Source organism: Astatotilapia calliptera, chromosome 22 (assembly GCF_900246225.1).
Source record: "Astatotilapia calliptera chromosome 22, fAstCal1.2, whole genome shotgun sequence".
Taxonomy (NCBI): domain Eukaryota; kingdom Metazoa; phylum Chordata; class Actinopteri; order Cichliformes; family Cichlidae; genus Astatotilapia; species Astatotilapia calliptera.
The window spans coordinates 7324471-7347834 of record NC_039322.1 but is presented as its reverse complement, the minus strand read 5'-3'; the positions used below and the strand labels follow the sequence as shown (position 1 = coordinate 7347834).

Genomic DNA, 23364 nt, shown 5'->3' with positions numbered 1-23364 from the left:
GATTATTTTTTTGTTTCTTGCTTTTTTTTTTTGGCTTAGTTTGAACTAGAAGATACTACATTTGAACACGAATGTTATGCAGGCTCAGAAATACACATACCTGCTAATTAGTAACAGATTAATAAAATACCAAAATTCTACTCACAAAAACTGAAGCACAAACCTCGTGCATGATCTATAGCACACAGCAAGCCATAGCATATGTCTGACAATTACACGAAAACAGCACAAACACAGTTCAGTGACTTAAATTAGTGCAGATGCAGACAGCAATCAGCTAGACGTACTATTTTAGCACACTTGCCATGTCTAAGGATTTTGGGACTGAAGAGTAAAGAAGACATAAAGCTGTCCTTGCATCTTTTTTTCTGTTATTTTTGATATGTTGTCTTTAAAGATGCTTTAGTCAGCACTGTGGAACAATCAAATTACTATGCAATCCCTTTAAACATGCGTCTGCATATGAGTACGCAACTCTGCAAGCAAGATCTTAGCTATCAGAAGCTTTCTGTTTTCTGTTTGTAGTCTGTGTAACATTGCTCAATCGCATTTGAGCAGGCTTTGTATTGTAGATTTAAAAAATTCCCTTGAAAAGCAAAAGGAGGAGAGTATTTGAAGAAATTCAATCTCAAAGCCTTCAGTTCTCGTCTGATGACAATTTCCCTTTTTATTTCCTGTTTGTAAATTTATCTACGTTCGCAAACACTGACGGGAACAGAAAACAGGAAGTCTTAGCCTGGATATCTACCGGCTTCACCGACAGATTATCAAGATGGTATTTGGTGAATTTCCAGATTGATTATTTTGTGCAGTGTCAACGAGGCAGAAAATCATCACTTTACTGTGCAGCTCCTGAGACCCTTTATCCTCATATAGGTTTTTCTCCATCTTATATTTCTACTTTGTTGAGCAGTGTTGGCTTTATTGTGTTATTCTGTAAAATAAACCAATTGTCTCCATATATGCAAACACACTGTTAAAAAAAGAAGTGCGTAACAACTACATAATGAAGTAAAATCTTCCTGTTCAAAGATGAAGCAGAGTTTTTGCATGTAGCAGGTCCAGCTAATCTCACACAGCTTGGAGAGATTGAAACTGCGCCCCAAACATGAGGTCAGGTCACAGGAGAGTGAAGCTTTACAGAGCTCCAAACAATCAGTCAGCTGTCATTCATTTACAGCTTGCTCATAAACACATCAATTGCTGGTGGAGAGTGAATACTGAAATGTCCTTAGATGGCCAGAGAGATAGATAGAAATGACTGTTAATGCTGCTCTGTAAATACTGGACTTGTAAATAAGTAACATTTGATCCTGATAAGTTGGTATGTTATTGCTGTCACGGTTCTGGGTCGGTTCGACCCAGCATTTTGAGTTTATTATGTTTGGGTTTATTTTTTGAATGATCGTTTTTGTTCCTCTTGTGCTTTGTCGATTATTATTAGAATTCTATCTTTCTGTTTATTCGTGGTCAGGATTTGTTGTCTCATGTATTGTTTGAGTTTCATGTATTATTTTCTGTCTGCCCCTCTGTGTTGAGTCCGTGTCTTTGAGTAGTGATTCATGTTTCCTGTTTTATTGTGAAAGTCTCTGTCTTATGTTAGTGTGTGTGCAGCTTTGCTCCCCCTGTCTCGTTAGCCCTGTTCTCTCCCAGCTGTGTCTCCCTCCTGTTGCCCATTCCCTCATTACCACCCTGTGTATATAAGCCCTGTGTTTTCCCGTGCTCGGTGTCGCGTCGTACCTACTTGGTTTCTGTTTTTGTTTCATGCCAACAATAAAAGCTGTGGTTTTCAGTTACATTTCGTCTCGGAGTCCTGCATTTGGATCCACATTTCCACCTGCACGCACACAGAGCCCTGACAATTGCTGTCTTTACAGTCTATTTCAACCAGCAGTGGAAATAGCTCCAGGTACAAAATTCTACTGTGAACACGCATTTCAACTCAAAATGCACTCAGAAATGATTTGCAATGACAAACTAAAAATACTCAGTTTTTCCTGTCCATTCCAGTATACGTGTGAGAAACTGGCTAAAGGTAAAAAAAATAAAGCCTTTTTTTCCTCAACACAAAACACAAGTTCATTCAGCGTACATGATTATTACATTTCTATCTAGGATCCTCTAGTATTTAGTATTTTAGTATTTATTTATTTATTGTCATTGTCAAGAACAATGAAATTGCGTTTGGGGCTTCCATACAACCCCAAAAAAAGAAGAAAATAATAAATACCCCTTAAAACCCAAGTGTACATATTTAACCCAGTGTGACTCCAATGCAATAAGACAATCCTTAGCAATAATGTTCGTAGAAATTCAGACAAAGACCTGAGAAACATGACAAAATACAACAATGCAACCCATTCAATATTATTGTACTGTGAGATATGATATCGGATATGATAGTTATCTATTTAAGAAAGAGGGGGGGGGGGGGGGGCAGGAGGGGGAAGAGAATAAAGATATGATGCACCAATGCAGACCAGTTCATTGCTATTAAGAAGTTGGATATGGTTATTGTCCGTGAGAGGGGGGCAGAGAGTTCAGGAGCCTCACAGCCTGTGGATACAGGCTGTTGGCCAGTCTGGATGTTCTGGCCTGTATAGACCTGTACCTTCTCCCTGAGGGCAGCAGATGGAAAAGGTGGCGCGCAGGGTGATGTTGGTCCCGCAGGATACTGTGCACCCTCCTCAGACAGCGAGTGGGGAAGATATTACTGATCTAAAACTCTGACTGTTGACCACAGAGGCTATGCTGTTACAAGAAGCCTTGTGGCTCCCTAAATATATTTGTAAAATATAAAATACTAAAAACAGAGAGCTAACGGTGTTAGCTTGGCTTAAAAAACACAACAAAAGTTTTAAGGCGTTGCTTCCAGTTATGCTAAATTAAGCTTGCTGACCTCTGCATTTCAGTGCTATTGACCTTCTCATTCACTTTTTTTGAAGACTGCATTGTTGTGTGTAATGAGCATCCATGCTCTCCTGGTCATCGGGGCAGAAGTCCAAGTAGAGATGCCCAGACTGTCGTCTCCTTGGCCGCCTCCTGCAGCTTTTCTCTGGGGACAGCAAGATGTTCACAAGCCACCTCAAGACACTGAACAAACCACTGAACTACTTCTTAAATGTTAGTCTGCAAAATGATTACAATGAAACTGATTGGGTCTTTGACAGAGTCTACAGCCTATAATTTTCTGTGATTAAATCAATAATTTCACTTAGAAAAACTGGTTTGTAAAAAATCTTTCAATCAAATTTGAGATCCATTAATTAAAAACTGAGTAATCTGCCTCATTTCAAGTTGATGGCACTTTCTGTGGTGATGTAGCATCCACCGTCCGTGGACAAACGATCATGCAGGTATGACATCAGCGACTCCCTAATTATTTTCATCCGTGGATTGATGCCATCCGGGTGGAGCTCCATTCATTACCAAAGAATGTGCAATCAACTCAGGACTAATTTACCTACACAAATCTCCTGCTGGGAAAGTTTGTGGGTTTGTTTGTTTTAATTGTTTAATCATTTAAAAAGGTGCCAATTACACCTGCAGAGAAGTGCGTTTCCATCACGAGGAGCTGAGCTTTAATCACAAACCAATTGTTTTTGTTTTTTCAAAACCTCTCAGATCTCCTCACAGTAAAACTGACAAATTAATGCTGTTACCATATACACCAGCGCTCTATTTGACAGAGATAAGCCTGTATTTAACTGAAACTTGATCTTTTTAACTTACTTTAATCTACAGGGATTAGAGTAAATCTCTAACACGCTTTATTATCACTAAATGTATTTTATGTATTGCATGTTGTGTATCCCCCCAGCGCTGCAAATCGCTACCTTACCATGGTGGAATAGTTTGTGTATCCCAGGGATCCCAGGGGGCTTTTGCCCCCCAGTAGGGACTCCCATGGCAAACTGGTCCTATGGGAGGGCCCAGACAAAGAGTTATTAAGGAGTCCCCTATAAGTATACAAACAAGGGAACAGTTCAGCCTGCCCGGGAAATGTTTTGCCTTTGTTCTGCAAGAAGCTGATCATCATACAAGGGCACAAAACCCTAAAAAGGATAAGGGGCTAAGCTGCTGGGTGATTACCAGTCTGTACAATAAAGATGGATGTAGCTTCTTGGAATGGAGAGTATAAAACATGGACGTGACCACCATTTTCATTTCTTGGAGCCAGAACATACCTTATATGGGTGAAGAGCTGGTACATCAAATTGCCAGCTAAAGCTAGCAGGGTTGGTTTGCAAGGGACATTCATAAACTGTACTGTCACACATATTGGTCAACTAGTACTAACATGTGCTCTAAAAGCCATCAAAAGGAAGAACACATCAAAGTCCCTGATTTTAACATGGGAGCCTCAGTTTGAGGCGTCATGACCAGTGGGTTATGTCCATCTTTTATATACAGTTTCGTGACGACAGACCATAACGCATGGACACAGCCACTGTGATGCCGTTGGCCAAAGCCGTCTTGGTTTTCTGGAGTCTAATGTCATGTTTGAATGAGTTTTTCATCATATTTAGACGAGAGAGGGAGCACTAAGACTAAGACACAGGTATTGGCTAATTAAACACACAGCACACCATATTATTTGGCTGATCACTGCATTAATACGTTTTCTGTCACGCCAATGTGATGCTGTGTATTGTTTAGTACCTCTGTTCCTGCATTTTTGCTAGGATGTGCTATACTGTACATCTTGGTCATCCACAATAAAAAAAAATACAGCTCTTATGCTGCAGTCTGTTAATGTGCCGACATATTTCTGCACTGCAGAGTGTACTGCAAAGCACAGATTCATCTAATCCTCACAATGACCCTGTATCTACTTCTTGTGCTTTTCTTCTGCAGTGAGTTACATTTTAATCAGTTGACCTTGAAGAGCAATTTCATAAAGCAAATTATTTTAACCGAGCGTTATAAAAAGTTATTTAAACTGAAACTGTAGCCTGAACCACTGCACCACCCTTATTGTCTTTCCTATTTCATTATGATTGTATCCGTCTCTATATATGAATGAGTGTGCTCTGGTGGCGAAATATGAGTCAGATGCATGTCGCCGTCTCAGGAAACTTGATTTTAATTTAGAGCCAGACTGACCCTGCAGCGAGTGAAACTTATTCAGAGGAACTGATTAGATTTTTACCAAATTTATTGCTGTTAGTCACAGAAATGCTCTTTTAATAAAACTCCCTCAAATCTCAGTTTATAAACTCAGTTGGTGTTTACCTGAAGACGGCAATATTAAGGTTTGGGAAATGCAGACTTTGAGCAGTTACAGTTTCTCATTCTCTAATTCTCTGCGGCTCGATGGCTTGACAACATGTTTTTTTTTCTTTCTTTGTGTCTGAGTAAACACACAGCCCATCCTCAGAGACATTAGCAGCTTTGACAGGCTGCCTTCAAGTAATCTTGGGATGCTGGTACAGCTAATAAAAACAAGCGGTGCGTCCTAATGCAATTGCACACAAATAATTAAATAAAAACAGAGTGAAACTGGATTTTCCAGAGCAAAACAATTATATAGAAACTAGAAAAAGTTGATTACCCACAGCCTATTGTGAGTCTTTGTAGAGTCAAGGCAAATGGCTCAAAAAGCGTCAGAACTCAAGGGAACCGAGGGCACAAATTGTGGATAGTCTTTACAAAACTGCCCATTGTGAGAAACAAGCTAAATTGCTCAGGCAAACTGCTTTGATTCTGTAGTTTCATTAAGACATGCGGCGTCCATCAGTCGTTCCACTTCATGCAACATTGGCAATCTCAAGGCATCAATATAGGTAATACTGTGATTGGTTAGAGCTATTCTTCTATACTTTGTGAATATTGGCAGGCTGATTCTGGCTGATTATTGTTACCTTCAGTTGAATATGAAGAGACACTGATATAGATCCATTTCTCACAGAGGCTAAAGGTAATGTTGTGTTTAAGCTTTTTGCTTTTTCAGAGCCAGTCCCTCATTCTACTGCTTGTGCAGCTTTTTCTCTCTCTCTCTGCTTTTTCTTGTGTTACAATCACAAAAACAGCAAGCAGACCATCCCATTCTTTTTACAGAAAAGTCCATTAGTGTTTCTCTTCAACCTCTGCTTATTTCTTGGTCGATTGTATGAGTGGCCTTCTTCAAGGTTTCTTAAAGAGGAGGAAGGAAAGGTTGCTGCTGAACAAGCAGCAAGGCAAGACTCTAGCTTTGCCATAAAGATGTGAAAAATTTACAGCTAATGCAAACGGCAGCTTTTCTTGTGTTTGATGCTGGAGAAAACACACAAAAGTTTAAAGTGTGAACTCCATTATCCAGCTCAGATTTCTACAGTTTAATAGATCAGAGGAAAAATATGTCAGACACAAAATATAGTCGCAGCTTGTATGAGAAGAACAGCATTTCCATTTAAATGTTGCCCACCTTAAAAACGATGAGAAAAAAAAGTCCCTTTCAAATACGACATGATTGCATTTTTTAGGCCTCTTGAGATTTTAGGCTTCAAGAATAACCACTCTGTTCAAGATTGAGGCTGATGCAACAGAAGCCAGTGTGATGTGTGAAACATGTTTATGGAAATTTATGGAAATGAATAACAGCCTCTTTCATTTTTCTGATTGCAAACGAGCCAAAGAGAGGGATTTCCTCACCGTTCACATCCTCACTGACCATCTGACAATACTACAACCAAGCAGCCTCCAATGAACCACTTATTCATTATGAGAAATTTACACCATCCTGTTAAAAGAATGTATTTCATCGATTAAAAAAACTCAGTAGAAATGCAGAAATATATGTTTAAATCTACAGAAGTCATTCAATTAAAGTCTTCAAATATATGACCTGATTTTTTGAGGGTAGATGCAACTGGTAAAGCTCAGGATAACTAATGGCTCAATCACACTAGAGTAAAAGTAGGATAGCACCCTCTTGAGGTTTTTTGCTGTCAGGCTCTATTACAAATAGTTATAGCATACAAAGGTGGAGGGTGTTCAATCATCAACCTCTTGGAAACCAATTTTGATTGCAAACCAGTTGCACAGGTTGCCTAGTGGGAGGCAACTTGTCTCCAAAAAAATTGCGGTCTGACTCGGACTGACTGCAATAAGTCTCAGACAGACTGGTGAAGACTTACAAATAGTTGCAAGGTCTGCCTGCACCAATGGGAACAACTCATCTGTGAAGGCGATATTCCTACATAAAGGTCTCCATGTCATTTTGCAATCTTAGCCTTGATCTGCAGCAAATACACATCTATTTGTGGAGGAATTTGTGTTTCAAACCTATGAGTCTGATTGTAAGTATTTAATATGAATTTCTGTGCATGCAGATGGCAACGGATTTGCAATTTTTTCCAAGTTATCACAGTTAACAGTGCTCGCTGCGTTATCACAGATGTAATTGCCAGCATAACCCGATTCAACAGACAGCAGAACGACTCCATCTTATTCCCGTATTTAGTGCAACTGACCTAGCCAAGGCCTTCGAAGCAACGATTTCAAAGGCAGCAAAATCACAAGTCCATTGCAAACGGTAACAATGATTTTGGTTGTGCTGCTCTCTGTTAAGATTAATGGTTTATGTCTTAGTGAAATTTTGTATTACATTATTACCTTAAATGTTACACAACATAACATAATAAATGAAATATCTTTATTGGATAAAGCGAGCTTCAAAATTTGTATTTGATTTGATAGATTTAAATCGAAGTTTTCTCACAGGGGAGTATATCTTTTTTGAATCAGCTCATATATCAGACTGACAGGAGGAAACACATCTATATTCGCCATGGTCTAAAGAAAGAATGTGCAAAATACACTTTGTAAAATCCTTCAGGACAGAGACAGGACAGGAACTAGAAAGTTTTCTGAAATTAGATGAAGTATAACGTTCCATCAGTTTTACTGGAAATGAGAATTCAAATTTTAAGTAACAGAAAGGTCATTCCTCTGATTATGTGACAAACTGAGCCGTGTAGGAGTATGTTGTCCGACTTAAGTTAGCACAACATGTAACGAGCAAAGACTTAAACATGCCAGTGTGTACCAACATCCTTGTTTTTTGGGGTTTTTTTTAGAATTGTTGTTAGTCAGTTAATGAACTACAAACAAAGTGACAGACCGCACCTAAAGCTGTAACGCTGCATGAGCTCGACATGTGTGGAGAAAGGAGACCCGAAGAACTGAAGCAGAGCATCGATACAATAAAACACTGAAGTTTAACACATGAGACTGAACTGATCCAGTATCGCTGCACTGTTTAGCTGATGTTTAGCTGATGTTTAGCTGATGTTTAGGTAGATGTCTGACACATTATGGCACTCATGGTGCCTTGTTTCTCTGCGTCTCTACACTAATAATAATTTACTAAAACTATTTGCTAACACTAAACAATTCGCAGAATGCATGAGTGCCTTTAATACTTACTTAGATTAAATGTTAGGTTACATGTTTATTCATTCATATTCATATGTCATTATGCTAATAAAGAATTTTACTGCAAATAGATCAATTGCATAAATGTCCTAAAGAACATACCTACATGTATGTTTTGGATTTATTCGCAGAGTGGTTTGAAAGAAGTCGAGTTATGGAAGCCAAATAGTCCAAATATGTTTCTCCCTGTGATATCTGCCTCATTTACATTCATGTCAGTAATCCAGTCACAGAGGGAAAAAATCAATTCAAGAAACATTTATTTTCCACTTTTTTCTGTAAGAACATGATTTTTCACTTCTTGATCATGTAGATTTTTGTAACACACAGAAGACATCTGAAAAGGGAAACACGAGGAGGGGTTCATCCCGCACAAAAAGCACAAAGGATCATTTTTCAGCTCAAGCAGATAATCAGCCTTTAGTGTGGAATGATGGAGCTCTCAGGGGGTAGTGAGATGAAAATCTAACAGAGTCCCAAATCTAATTATTATTGACCTTTAGAACGAAGAGATTACTGGAGGTCAGGATGTACAGTCTCTCATTGGTCGCTCTGAAGCCCAGGATTGGTTTGTCGGAGTCCAGGCTGGCCACCTGTTGCTTGGCAACCTGTCCTACCTGACGGCCCTGTTTCCTGTTGAAGAGGACGGTCTCCACCGGGGAAGGCTGGCGGTAGATGAATGCACGGCGGAGACATTCACACAGTGAAGCGTAGGAGAAGTTTGGAGCGCAGGTGGCAAACTTCTTATCTCGTTTGGATGCCTGGACATAACCTGCAAAAATAAATAAATATAAGATCAGAGACATGCAGGGACAGTTTCTAACCTTCACTTTATACTGTCTCACTGAAATAAGGACACAGAGTGTTACTCCAGATAAGCTTGATTTATAGTCCTGTGTTCTGTGACAGCAGTACTAATACCTGCTTGGAAGCTAATTTGGTTTCCACAAGGATGAGCAGCATTTTTAGGACAGAAGGACTCTAAAAGACAATTTAAACTCACCAGTCCAGAAACATTAAGACTAAAAGCCACCACTTTAAAGTGTGGCGGGCCACATAGTGCAGCGTCTATGTGCGGGACAACAGATGCCATAGGGGAGTTGACCGATGTGCTGACATTAGCTTAAAGTGATCTGATGGCATCTAACAGCAACCTCTGCAGCTGTAGCAAAATGCAGAATGGCTCTTTGAGACTCTTTGAGGCTGGCTCCAAACACAAGTTAGCAAAAATATGAAAACTCATATTCATCTTTATAGCAAATTGTTCTGTGCAAGTAGCATTTTTTAAATAACTTACTTATTAAATTTGATAAAAGTCTCAGGTTGCAGGAACTAGCTATCTCTTCACCTCAATTAATTCAAGTCACTGAAGTGGACATGTCGGCCATATCCATCCAATAAGTCCGTGCTTCAGATTAAGTGAAATTCTATTATTTAATTTATCTGTTAGTCATTTCTGTGATCTACAGAACTACATTAGACAACAGCTGCCTAAATGGCAGGGTGGCCAGCTGGTGTAGCTCACGTGGGTCTTACAGGTTATAAAAACTGGCTCAGATGAACTGTTCACCTGGCATCATTTGTTAGTTTATGTTTAACATGCTCCATTTTATTTAAGTAAACATCCTGTGTCGACTTCCACGTATAAACAGATAGGTGTGTCTGTGCTGGACTTGGCTGATAACTAAGGTACAGTTATGGGTACGCTGGTACAGTTTATAAGCGCAGCTTGCTAGGCTTAGCCGATAACTTCCACGCTTTCAACTAAATATAGTCACGAGGAAAAGATGGCAGAAGTAATAAAGTAATAGTGGAGGCTTAAAAAGCCACAAGCCAGAGGGTGATGTCACAGTGGATATATCCTCCTTCTCTCTGTGGAGGAAACCAACTACTTAAATTCTAAGACAATATCTTTGTGATGGCATGATTGTTTCTGGTTGTTGGAGTATTTCTCTACCTCAACAGCTAGTATTTGAAGAAGCGAGGAGATGGAGCTGCTAGTGAGAGGAAAAGAAATCTTTTTTTTTTGGTCTTTCAGGCCTGGAAATAGCACAGGCGTGAAGTGCTGTAGAGTGCTATGGCACGGTGTGTCGATATGTGGTTGGCCTAGCTGCTGCTGGCGTGGGCTTGAACATAGAGAATAACACACACACACACTGTTCCACAGTCATGTGTTTCTGACTTAATGCACATTCTCAGTAAGAGGCACTTACATTTTGAAATAACTGAAGTAATTCAGAACCACAAAGGTTGTGAATAATCTGTCTTATCTTTGAATCTCACAAATGGAAATATTTCCCTTATGAGCCACACGCCCCAAACTACAGATAAACAAAGATCACATATGGCATATGAGATTGTTTTGAGTTTCTACACAGTACGTTTTTTTCCTGTATTCAATGTAATTATTGTTAGGACGAACAGGAGGGAAATGCAGCTCTTTTCCGTACCTGCTGGTCCAGGACTTGAAACTAACTTGTTACAGGATCAATCTACCTGCCACTACCCATAACCCTACTCTCTCCATCTAACAGCCAAGCGTAAAAAGGTTTTTGTTTTTCCTATGGCATAGTTTTGCTGCACAAAGCTCCAGGCGCGGATCCAAATCACAGTATTGGGTGAAGAGAGGTTTAAAAATCTACCCCGGAGTAGCAATGACAAAAACACAGCTGAGGAAAAAGCTAATTGCAGGACGAATAAGAACTCAAGTGAAGCTAAAATATTTCAGTCCCCCCAAACATTCCTCAGAGATCCATGTTTTTAGAAGGGTGTTCAATACAGAAAGCAGACGTGTGATCAATGACCCAGAGAATTCAATTAGCTAGAAAGAGAACGCACCACAGCAGACATGTTCAGTTAATAGTTACAGATACTGAAAAGGTCTAAATAGATGTAACAGAAAGAAAAGAAACAGTCACTGATTCATTCATTATTTAAGTAATTTATCAAATTACTGTAAATACAAAGAATTTTCCAGTTTCAGCCTCTTGAATCTAAAATCAGAGACAATTAAATTCCTTTAAAGATGCCCCCTTTGAAATTTGGACAATTAATCAATAAGTCAGTTAGTTTGGCAGTGATGCTTTAAATCATGTTAAAAGCTGAAACACTGACAAAGCTTTTCCTTTTTTGGCAGCCTGTCCAGGACAACAGCAAGGACAGGCTCCAAAATCCTGAACTGCATAAGTAGTTAAGAAAATGGATGGATGGACGGTTCACTCCTTAAGCTTTGAACAACATAAGTCTTTGATCATTTGCTTTCACTGAACTGGAAATTGCATATTTGCCAAGGTCACTTCAAGAAGACCAAAGAGCTGGGCCAAAAGCACGAAACAGTCATTCTTACTCATCTGATTTATAAAGATGTTTATAAGTGTCGAGTCATTTTCATACTGGGAGATGTGCACAGGCCTGATTTGCACTCCCACAGTTTGCATTCGTCCGTGTAGCTGCACTAGCTATTACATCTGTCAGTGTGAAGCGCTGCAAAGACAAACAGCTATTTCAGCTGTGTCAGTGAGTTTCTGCACCTGCAGCAAACCGGCTTTCATTAGCCGTGTAAACCTGTAAAATCATCAATAGTAGCGACATCCTAATAATCAGAATCAAATACAGAAAATGCTGAATTCTTCATTGGAAAACACTTTACCTATATAAACTACATAAAGTAAAAAGACCACCGCATAGAAAGAAACAGTTGGATGTTAATGAGAGTTCATGATTATTCGTAAATAACTGAGTTACTAAATGCCCCTCTAATTGCACCTAAGGTTTCCATCCACCATCGTTTATTTTATCGTCTCATCACATCAGCCACATGACTCTAGAAATGTTAGACAGTGCTGTAAAGTTTCATTTAGGTGAGTGCGTGTAATTGCTTATAAATACCAGGTTGCTCCAGTACGCCTTCACATATGTACACATTGTTTGTACATCTGCTTCCTGATATTAGTGACAGTGAGACTTTATTGTTCCTCTGCTGCTGAAAAACATCTTTCACTCTTGCAATCTGATGAGCCACTTCCTGCATGCCTAAGATTTCCCATCTGACACCACAGCAGTTCAAAAACGCAAAACCAGCAATTTCTCTCCTGCAGCTCAACATTTGTCCTTAATAAAATTAGCTTGTGTAGTTGTGTTGTGTAGCAGAGCCTTAAGCAGCACAATCAATACTAAACACACTACAGGTTTATGTCATGAATCGCTGTGCGGCAGGCAGGAGTTGGACCCAAAGTGCAGGACTCACAGACTCAGGGAGGTGAACTCAAAACTCAGCTTTATTTGCTGGCAGGGAAAAAACATACAAACTAATCTAAACTGGGAACTTTGAAAACTCACAGAGAGACACACAGGGAGATCCACACAGCAAGAGGGACGACGCGACACTGACTCAGAGAAACACAGGGTTTAAATACACTGGGAAGTAACGAGGGGAATGAGACACAGAAGGAGGGCACAGCTGGGAGAAATCAGGACTGACGAGACAAGCAAAGCAGGACGCATTCACATGAGACACGGACCATCAAAGTAAAACAGGAAGTATCACACAGAGACGCGAACTTGACACAGTGGAGACAGCAACTAAGAAATACAGAGACATAAACCATAAGGCAGAGGTCTAAGAACCAAAATACACAGGGAAATACTCAGCTGGGAACACAAGAGACTAGACTAGAGAGAGTAACAAAAAACCAACCATGAGAACATAATGCACAATGCAGAGTGACAGAAAACAAGAAACTCAAACATGCAAAGACACAATTACACAGAACAGAGGGGACACAGAGAGACATGAAGGGCAAGGGATCAAAACTAGAAGCCATAGAATAAATCACACACAAGTACAATAATACAAAAATCACAAAGAACTAAAAACGCTGGGTCAGGAGACCCAGGACCGTGACAGTACCCCCCCCTCAAGGGCTGGCTCCAGACAGCCCAAACACAGAAAGACAAAACCAAACAGAAAACAACCCAGGGCGGGCGGCGGGGGCCCAGGACGGAGGGCTCGGAACAGAAAACAAAAGAAGAGCACGGCAAACACCGGAGCCCAAGAAAACAACCCAAACACAGAGCAGTTCAGGGGGCCGACCATGCGGAAGGCAACGGCGGAGACGTGGAACCAGTTCAGGGGGCCGACCGTGCGGAAGGCAACGGCGGCGATGCGGAAACAGTTCAGGAGGCCGGCCGTGCGGAAGGCAACGGCGGCGACGTGGAAACAGTTCAGGAGGCCGGCCATGCGCAAGGCAACGACGGCGGCGAAGGAGACAACGGAGCAGTTCAGGAGGCCGACCGCGCGGAAGGCAGCGGCGGCGGCGAAGGAGACGGAGCAGTTCAGGGGGCCGACCGCGCGGAAGGCAGCGGCGGCGGCGAAGGAGACGACGGAGTAGTTCAGGGGGCCGACCGCGCGGAAGGCAGCGGCGGCCCCCCAGTCTCAGGCGTGCTGGCCATGGCCTGGTGGGCACAGGACCAGTCGAGGCAGGACCAGACGAGGCAGGACCAGACGGTGGCGATGCGGGGGCCGGACCAGGCGAAGCACAGGCTGAGGCTGGACCAGACGAGGACGAAGACTCGGAGGCTGGACCAGACGAGGTTGCAGAGGCTGAGGCTGGACCAGGCGGAGCTGCAGAGGCTGAGGCTGGACCAGGCGGAGCTGCAGAGGCTGAGGCTGGACCAGGGGGAGCACAGGCTGAAGTCGAAGCTGGGCCAGAAGCAGAGGCTGAGACCGGACCAGGCGTAGCAGAAGCAGAGGCTGAGACCGGACCAGGCGTAGCAGAAGCAGAGGCTGAGACCGGACCAGGCGTAGCAGAAGCACAGGCAGAGGCTGGCCCAGGCGTAGCAGAAGCACAGGCAGAGGCTGGCCCAGGCGTAGCAGAAGCACAGGCAGAGGCTGGCCCAGGCGTAGCAGAAGCACAGGCAGATGCAGCCGGACCAGGCGACGACGAGGCGGTCGCAGGTGGCGGCTGGACAGGCTCCTCGGGCCCTCCAGCTGATGCGGCGTGAGGCTGAACGGGCCCCTCGGACCCTCCAGCGGAGACAGGAGGCTGAACGGGCCCCTCGGACCCTCCAGCGGAGACAGGAGGCTGAACGGGCCCCTCGGACCCTCCAGCTGACGAGGCGTGAGGCTGGACGGGCCCCTCGGACCCTCCAGCGGAGACAGGAGGCTGAACGGGCCCCTCGGACCCTCCAGCTGACGAGGCGTGAGGCTGAACGGGCCCCTCGGACCCTCCAGCTGACGAGACGTGAGGCTGGACGGGCCCCTCGGACCCTCCAGCGGAGACGGGCGGCTGAACGGGCCCCTCGGACCCTCCAGCGGAGGCTAAAACAAAGCCAACAGGCATGAAGTCCTCTGGCGGACATGAGGACAACTGGCGCTGCACTGAGCACTGACTCTGCCCAGGCAATGCGAACATGGTGCAGTTCTTAGGGGGCTGCTTAAACTTCAGGGGTCCAGAATCAGCTGGGGACTGAGACCTAGCCTCTGGGGAAGCCCTGGAGTGGCCAACTGTGCCAACGGCGGCTAAACCATGAAAAGTACCCTGAGTAGAAATCAAGTTACCTCTCTGCATGGAGTGAATGAGCAAAACTGGCGACACAGGAGACTGAGCAGAGAGAGGCTGCTGGGCAGCTAACTGAGCTACTGGAGACACGGGTGAGAGTGGGAGCTGAGCTACTGGAGACACGGGTGAGAGTGGGAGCTGAGCTACTGGAGACACGGGTGAGAGTGGGAGCTGAGCTACTGATGTTGGTGAAGTAGATAACTGCACGGGAGACTGAACTGAGGGCGTCTGCACTGGCACAGGGGACTGAACTGATGTCTGTTGTAACGGAGGTGGTGAGAGCGGAGTAGGCAGGGGAGTTGATGACTTCACAGGAGAATGAACCAGAGGTGAGTGCACAAGAGACTGAGCTAGAGGTGGTAGTGATAGTTGAGGGGAAAGTGGAGCTGGTGATTGAGTGGATGACTGTGCTAAGGGATGCTGCACTGGGGACACTGGAGACTGCACTGGGGACACTGGAGACTGCACTGGGGACACTGGAGACTGCACTGGGGAAAGCAGGGCTGCAGGAGGCTGCACTGGGGACACTGGAGACTGCACTGGGGATTGCAGTGATGGTTGTAGTGGAGGTGTGACGGGTGGAGGAGTGGCTGAAGTGGCTGCGGGTCGGGCGGCTAGTGGCTCAGCTATAGAGCATATTAACGGCAGGGCTATGGGTTGAATGTCTGACTGAGTAGCAGCCTGAATGGCTGGGTGTAGTGATGGTGGTGGTGGAAGGGAAACAGGTGGTAGTGTGGATGACGGAACTAAGGGCGACTGAGTGGCAGACCGAACTGATGACTGAAGCGATGGTAGAGGTGAAAATGGAGCGTGTGGTGGAGTTAATGGCTGTGCTAGCGGGGACACAGGAGATGGAGCTAGCGCTTCTGGCTGGGCAGCTAAGTGAAAAAACACAGCCTCGGAATAAACGGTCCCAAAGTCAGGAAACCCTTGATTGTCCCTTCCACTCACCACAGCTGGCAACTCAGACGTCTCGGGGTCCGGCTGTGGCGGTGGGTGTCGGCGGCGTGAATGCCGTTTTCTTCGGGAAGCCGGAGGTGCGGTGATGGAGGAAACTGGCAACGACGGAGAGATCACGGCCGGCTCCTCATCCTCCGACCACATTGCTGCGAGAAAAGCAGCGGGTGAGTGACAGTCAGAGTGGAGGGTGGATGGAGAGGAGTCCAGTGGCAGCAGCGTGGAAACGTTTCCCGATTGTGGCGGTCGCTGTTGCGGTATGACGAGCTCGCGAGCTTGTACTGTCTCCTTGGCTTTCTGCAGATTGGACAGTAGGCCCGAAAATCCTGAGAGCTCGCGAAGATGGGGATTCCCCTTGAGAATTGCCTCGATGGCGTTTATCCCAATGGACATTGCTTTAATGTCCGAGGCATGGGAAACTCGCTCCCACAGGCTGAAGATGCGGGCCAAATCGCTTTCCCGGGAGGAGCCTGCTGGGTCCATGTCTGGTCGCGTCGTACTGTCATGAATCGCTGTGCGGCAGGCAGGAGTTGGACCCAAAGTGCAGGACTCACAGACTCAGGGAGGTGAACTCAAAACTCAGCTTTATTTGCTGGCAGGGAAAAAACATACAAACTAATCTAAACTGGGAACTTTGAAAACTCACAGAGAGACACACAGGGAGATCCACACAGCAAGAGGGACGACGCGACACTGACTCAGAGAAACACAGGGTTTAAATACACTGGGAAGTAACGAGGGGAATGAGACACAGAAGGAGGGCACAGCTGGGAGAAATCAGGACTGACGAGACAAGCAAAGCAGGACGCATTCACATGAGACACGGACCATCAAAGTAAAACAGGAAGTATCACACAGAGACGCGAACTTGACACAGTGGAGACAGCAACTAAGAAATACAGAGACATAAACCATAAGGCAGAGGTCTAAGAACCAAAATACACAGGGAAATACTCAGCTGGGAACACAAGAGACTAGACTAGAGAGAGTAACAAAAAACCAACCATGAGAACATAATGCACAATGCAGAGTGACAGAAAACAAGAAACTCAAAAATGCAAAGACACAATTACACAGAACAGAGGGGACACAGAGAGACATGAAGGGCAAGGGATCAAAACTAGAAGCCATAGAATAAATCACACACAAGTACAATAATACAAAAATCACAAAGAACTAAAAACGCTGGGTCAGGAGACCCAGGACCGTGACAGTTTATAGATTTCAAATCTCTGAAAAGTATTATCTAAGGAAACATATCAAACACACACAGATATATGCAAGTTAAATATAAGAGGTTTTAAGAGCTTCAAAACACCAATCATGGAATGGAAGCACACATTAACCACGCTGTGGTTTCATTATTGTGAAAATAAAAACAAAAACAGCACCGTTGCCCTCACATATATACCACTGTCCCAAGTTTAAATCACCTTCTATCTGACCAATAAGCATTTAGGGACACCAGCTTTAAACCAACAGGAGTGTCTGTTATTTTCAAGCTATTTGACAAAACCATTATCCATCTGCCCAAAGAAAAACAGCCTGTGCAGGTGGGCCACACTACAAAGCAAGGCCATAACAACGCAGTGGTACTGCCTCATTTACATGAATAGAGGGGCCATAAACTCCATCACTGCATGCTGGAAATTCTTGTGGGGTTTTCATTTATAAAGACTATAAGACCACATAGTTATAGCTACTATAATTATAGTAGTTATGGTTATAGTAAAAGAGACTGTGCCACCTTACTTCATAGTTCTTTTCTTCTCTTATTTTTGGGATTTGACAGTCAAATTATCTCTTTTCTTTGCAGGAAAACCCCTACCTCTGCAAACTGAAGTGTTTAAGACATTAACAAACTTTTTAAGGACTCTTTCACGTAAATACATTTAATGGTGGTGTGGCATAGTCGTTTCTAGTACGTTACAAGGATGATCTCTGGTACTCAAGCATCCACATTTTGAGTCCTGTTTCTCTCTGTGCCTTGTTCCGACTCATCGAGGTAATTTCCGAAAATATCACCAGGGATCCATCTGCAGTCCAAAACTGGATGATATACTCCAAACAGAAATGTGCTGTTTGGTAAGTGCGCCTTCTTAACAAAAGAGAAATGAAGAAGTCACGGCTGTCAAAGTGCTTCAGGTGTCTGTTGTTTTAAGATGAGAAGAGACAAGTGAGGAGATAAATTACACAGACCAGGAGACTGAAAGAGACGCGGCTCTGGAAACAGGCGCAATCTCAGCACATCGGTGAGTGTCTGAGCTAACAGACACGTTACGATGCAGTCCTCACACTCAGGTATATTATCCAGAGCAGTTTAAAATGTTTATATGCAAAGCCGTCCCCGTTATCATTAACTACACTTTTAAAGCAGTCATTTAGTTGTCTATCCTCTGAAGTTGTGAAGCAGCAGGAGCAGCAGCAGCAGGAGCAGCAGCAGCAGGAGCAGCAGCAGCGTGATACTGGACTTAAATGTAAAGTTATCAGCGCGTGAAATTAATTATTCATCTTATGCTGTCTTTTTTTTTTTTTAGATCATAAAGATAGAGTTTTACATCAGTTTGACATTTACTGTGACTCATACATCTTGGGATAAACTTTGCACTACAGACATAGTGGCGTAGCTTCTCTGCTAATACAGGTGATTTTTTACAGAATAAAAGCAACTCTTTCTGCAAAACGATATTTCTGTTTGGATTTGAAACAATAATATTTCCTCTAAGCCCTGACTGTAGTATCATTTCCTTTATTAAATATAAAGCCGAAGCTACTGGCTAGCCATCGTCCCAGTTTCTGCCTCTCACACACAGCTGGAGGTTGTTTTAATGTTAACAGGCCCGAGAAGCGCCTGGGAAGCAACATTTATTCCTCTCGAGTGGCAAATGGCTGCAAACAGTGTTGGTTTGACAACATAACCATATTTGTTAGGCTTAAAAGGCGCTGTAGTGTGTTATCATGAAAGATGTGCTGAAAACCGGAAACTCAGCAACTGTTAAAGATTCACTGCAGCGCTATTGTATGAAGATTTAGTATAAAACTACAAATGCTGGGACCTGTTTGCCTTCAGTTTCAAAGAATTTGTCTTTTTTCTGCTTTGAACCTAATATTTGTAAAACCAGGTTCAATTTGTACTTCCTGTCATCAACACCACTTTGTGTAAACTGAATAGTAAACAATTTATTAGGACCCAGCAAAGAATTTTATTTTGAATAACTTATCAGTTGTTGTTTTTTTTCAGTGTCTGATCAAGGTAGAAAAATAGTTCCAAGACAACAGTTCAAGGTTTCACTTCTTAAATGTAGCCAGGGCACTGTTGTTAGACTTCCTAGTAAGAGAAAGTCTGAGTTTAAAACTTGTTTCTGTTATCTCTTTATCGATTTGAAAAAAATTTAATGAACCAAACCTTCATAAAAGAAAAAAAAAAAACACTTCAGTGGTGACTCAAACTGGTGATGTCCAGCTTTCGGGCCCATACTTTTCCTATAGAGCTGACTTGGTTTAAGATGCTGACACCGAGGAATAGGAGGGGATGGCTTTAACAGTCTAATGCAGGGGTCAGCAACCTTTAACACCCAAAGAGCCATTTGGACCCGGTTTCCACGCAAAAGAAAACACTGGGAGCCGCAAATACTTTTTGACATCTAAAATGAAGATAACACTGTATATATTGTTTTTTACCTTTATGCTTTGTGTGAACAACTAAGGTGTGTTGCTTATGAAATCCATGAAGTGCTATTTTATTTATGTAATTAACACATGTTGAACTCTTAAAGAAATATAACAAAAGGAAAAACACCCAGCTGAACTAAAAGGATCCATGTAGCAACAAAAACTGTTGTGCGCCGCCATCCTTATATCGCCTTTGGGCTTTTGGAGCCTTGACCTGACTTTTAAAAAAAATAATTGGAAAAAAAGCACTATGCTGCTACAAAATGAAAAATAGATATTTGCAAAAATCTGCCTTTGTGACCAGTTTTGATCCTGGAGATGATCTCAGGGTTTCAACCATCTTCACTAATGCTGGAAGCCCACTGGGGGAAGCCGCTGGACCAAACTGTGACTACAGCACATTTCAGAGGCAGATCTTTGCTCCTCTAACAATATGTTCCGAGCCTTATTTTTCTTTTTTGAGCAGATGAGGCAGGCAGAAAGTCAAACAGAGGAAAAAGCTTTGAATATCCAGTCAATTCTCAAACTACAAACACTTTTAAATGGCTAAAAAGGATGGGCACCAGTACAGTTTACTGATTGACCAGGTGCCCGTATGCCTTACGGCCCAAAAGCAGTGGCTGAAGTTCGAGTCCGACCTGCTGTCCCTTGCTGCATGTCTTTAACTGCTCTCTTTGCCCAAAATTAAAATAATAAAAAAAAAGGTTAACAGGAAACTTTGTAGCAGAGGCAATGTAACAGACCTGAGTCCAGGGGGGCATAAATTAGGTTTCACTTTTGACTGAGACTGCAGATTTGTACACTGGCAGCTAAAAGCCTCAAATCCTACCACATCTTATTGGATTCCTTTACAGTGACTGGGGAATCAATGACAGATCTCAGAACTCATTTTTAGCCAATTCGCTTTATGACATTGTTTATAGTCATGCTGGAAGCCCCCAGACTGAGGCCATAAAGGGATGCAGCTGGTTAGCGACAGCACTCAGATAGGCTGTGGCTGGTGTTCAGTGTGACAAGAAAAGTTTCCACGCCATCACAGACCTACTGACACCAGCAGTCTGGACTGCTGAGACAAGGAAGGCTGGTTCAGAAAGGATTCATGCTGTCGAGGGGAAGTGACTACCATCTGCAGTCTGGGACAGAAATTCAGAATTACCAGATCAGGATGCGTTCTCTCCAGTATTTGTACAGTTTCTATGAGTCTGTGCTTCCTGTGGCCACAAATTTCTATTGTTTGCCAACAAGAATTGAGGTCTTCTTCTGCTTGCTTGGCCCATCTGTCTCCAGACTTCAGATCGGCACAGATGAAGAGCTTTCCTCTCATCTTCTCATCAACAAAGCATTCCTTTCAGCAGAACTGCCCCTTATATAATCCCACGTTAGCTCTACAGACTGTTGTGGCAAACAACAAATGAGCATTTTGGATCAGACCAGCCTGTCTACTACCAACAACCATGAGAGAACAGATGAGATTTACCTTCATTCAGATGTCTGATGTGAACATTAACCCCTGACCTTCATCTGCATTTTATGCATTACACTGTAGCCTCATAGGATAATTGTACAGGTGTTCCTTATGTGTTTGGGTTTAGTGGGTCTATAATTGAGGGAAATTCACAGAGTAAGTGTTGCAACTTTAAACTCTTACCCAAAGCATTGAATGTGGCGATGTGCTCCCACATGTTACCGGGTTGATCAGGACGAGGCTGCCAAACGAGAGCGTCCACGTCATGTCGGAGGCAGAGGCACGGCATTTCGGATGGGTTCGCGTCAACCGTGAACAGGTACTGGTGACTCCCTAGATTCACCTGGAGACACACAAACATGAGGGTTTTATGTTGATGTCCCGAGGTTGTAGAGGTTCAGCAGCAAAGACAAAGGTGGTGATGGACTCGTGAAGTACTGTGATTTTTTAGTTGTACGAGGTGATTTCTTTCTGATCTCCTCCACTGCACGATGCAGATAAAACAAAACATGAAATGCTATTCCCTGTATTTTGCATCTTAACCTGAGTTCAGCAGGTTTGTTTGTATTTGCCTCATACTAAATTCTGATTAATGTGCTTGTCCTAACTCTGTGTGGTTTGCTGCTATTCTGTTCCAACTCCATTTGTTCTGGAGAGAAAACGACTGTTGTTATGACATAACTCCTTTTCGGCATCTGACTGTTCACACTGATTCCTCACTTGATGAAAACTGCCAACTTGTCTCAGAGGCTGTCAGGCGGCGTTGTCCTCCCCATCTCAATACACTTTTGACAAGCATTCAAAACGCTGCATAAACCAGCTCATAAGCTGGTGGATGATTGTAGCAAACAATGAAGAGCCATTTAGGAAGCCGTCATCTCTCCTCTCTAAAACTCATTTTCTTGCCAGTTGTGGTTGACTTGGAGTGTGAGGCTTTGGTACAGCCTCTGTGTGTGTTTATGTGGGGGAGGTGACTGATAACGATGCCACTGCCTGCCCTGTGACATGACTAGTGAATACGAAACAAACAGTGGAAATACAAATAAGTGTACCAAATTAAATTGACTTAAATCACAAGTTTGTGAGCTGCCAGAGGAGGACGAGTGCAGGTTTCATTAATTTGAAGGTTACTGCATGTGATCTCATTGATTAGTTCTCCCTCTCCCTATAAACCATTTAATGTTACTACCATGGATCTTGTAGTAAGTAAGCAGTCAGCGTGACTACATCTGATGAAAGACTTCAACAGGGAGTCAGAGGAACAATGACCTATTCAGGCCTAGACATATAAAAAAGAAAGCCTGTGATAAGATACTGAGTAATCTCTGCTATAAAACAGTACCACTGCATACCAATACATGCTACACATTTGAAAACATCACCGTTAAACGCAGTTTCAGCTGTATTAAACTATAAAAGTGACAATTAGCACTACATTGGCTCAATACTGGCTCTGCTGACTAATACTGACATACCAACATCCAGGGTTTCTGCATACAAATTACATGCCTGGTAGGATCACTACCACCTGTGGCTTTTAATATATGAATCAAAGAAACATTTTTTAGACCAGAGTTAGAAGTTAGCTAATGGTAAGTCCTTAAAAAATTAATCACATAACCACACACTGTAAGGTTTATGCAACAGCTGCCATAAATTAACAGTACTGGTAATTATCAAAAATTAAGTTCTGTTTCTGTAGCTCTTTGATTGAAATTACTTTTTTGTAACTAAAATATAATTATTGTTATTATCCATGAATTTCAAATAGCACATTATTTTTTCATTCAGATGCCAAATTACAGACATTTACTTGCATCCCAGAACATAAAAATTAGTCCCAGTGGTTTAACATGCTTGACTGATTTCTAGGGACCCGAATAAAATTTGGGTTTAAAAATGTGAACTCAGTTTGCTATTTGCCTAATAAATAGCATCATTTTTTTTTAAAAGATTTTTAAAAATCTGTTTTCTTGTTTTTTATTACATGTGGTCTCATATATTTGTTAAGCACTGTAGGCGAACCTGTTTTTGCCTGTTCTTAGCATGATTATTGTACATAAAACTACCTACGTGTGGATGAGGTAAATAAAACTATTTTCAGAATACTAATATTCTGCTGCTTGTTTCCAGGAAAGGAAAAAAACAAAAAACAGAAAAACAATCTTAAGCCTTTTATTGCATTATTTTCACAAACACCTTTCTCTGCAGGGGGTTCAGGTCTCACCTTACAAGCTGTGGCAATTTAAACCCAGACAAAAAGTAAACAGAGTGACACTAAAAAGATTATAG

General features: G+C 42.7%; 1 protein-coding gene across 1 annotated transcript in view; it reads right to left on the bottom strand.

The window, feature by feature from the left end:
• Window positions 1–8660: 8660 nt before the first annotated feature.
• nudcd1 (NudC domain containing 1) overlaps window positions 8661–23364 on the bottom strand; it is a 56470-nt gene continuing 41766 nt past the window's right edge. Inside the window, exons 9-10 of the mRNA XM_026156004.1 lie at window positions 21256–21415; window positions 8661–9190 (exon numbers count right to left, since the gene is read on the bottom strand). Of these exons, the coding sequence (XP_026011789.1) occupies window positions 8901–9190; window positions 21256–21415 (450 nt within the window). The 3' untranslated portion in view covers window positions 8661–8900. The remainder of the gene's footprint in view (window positions 9191–21255; window positions 21416–23364) is intronic.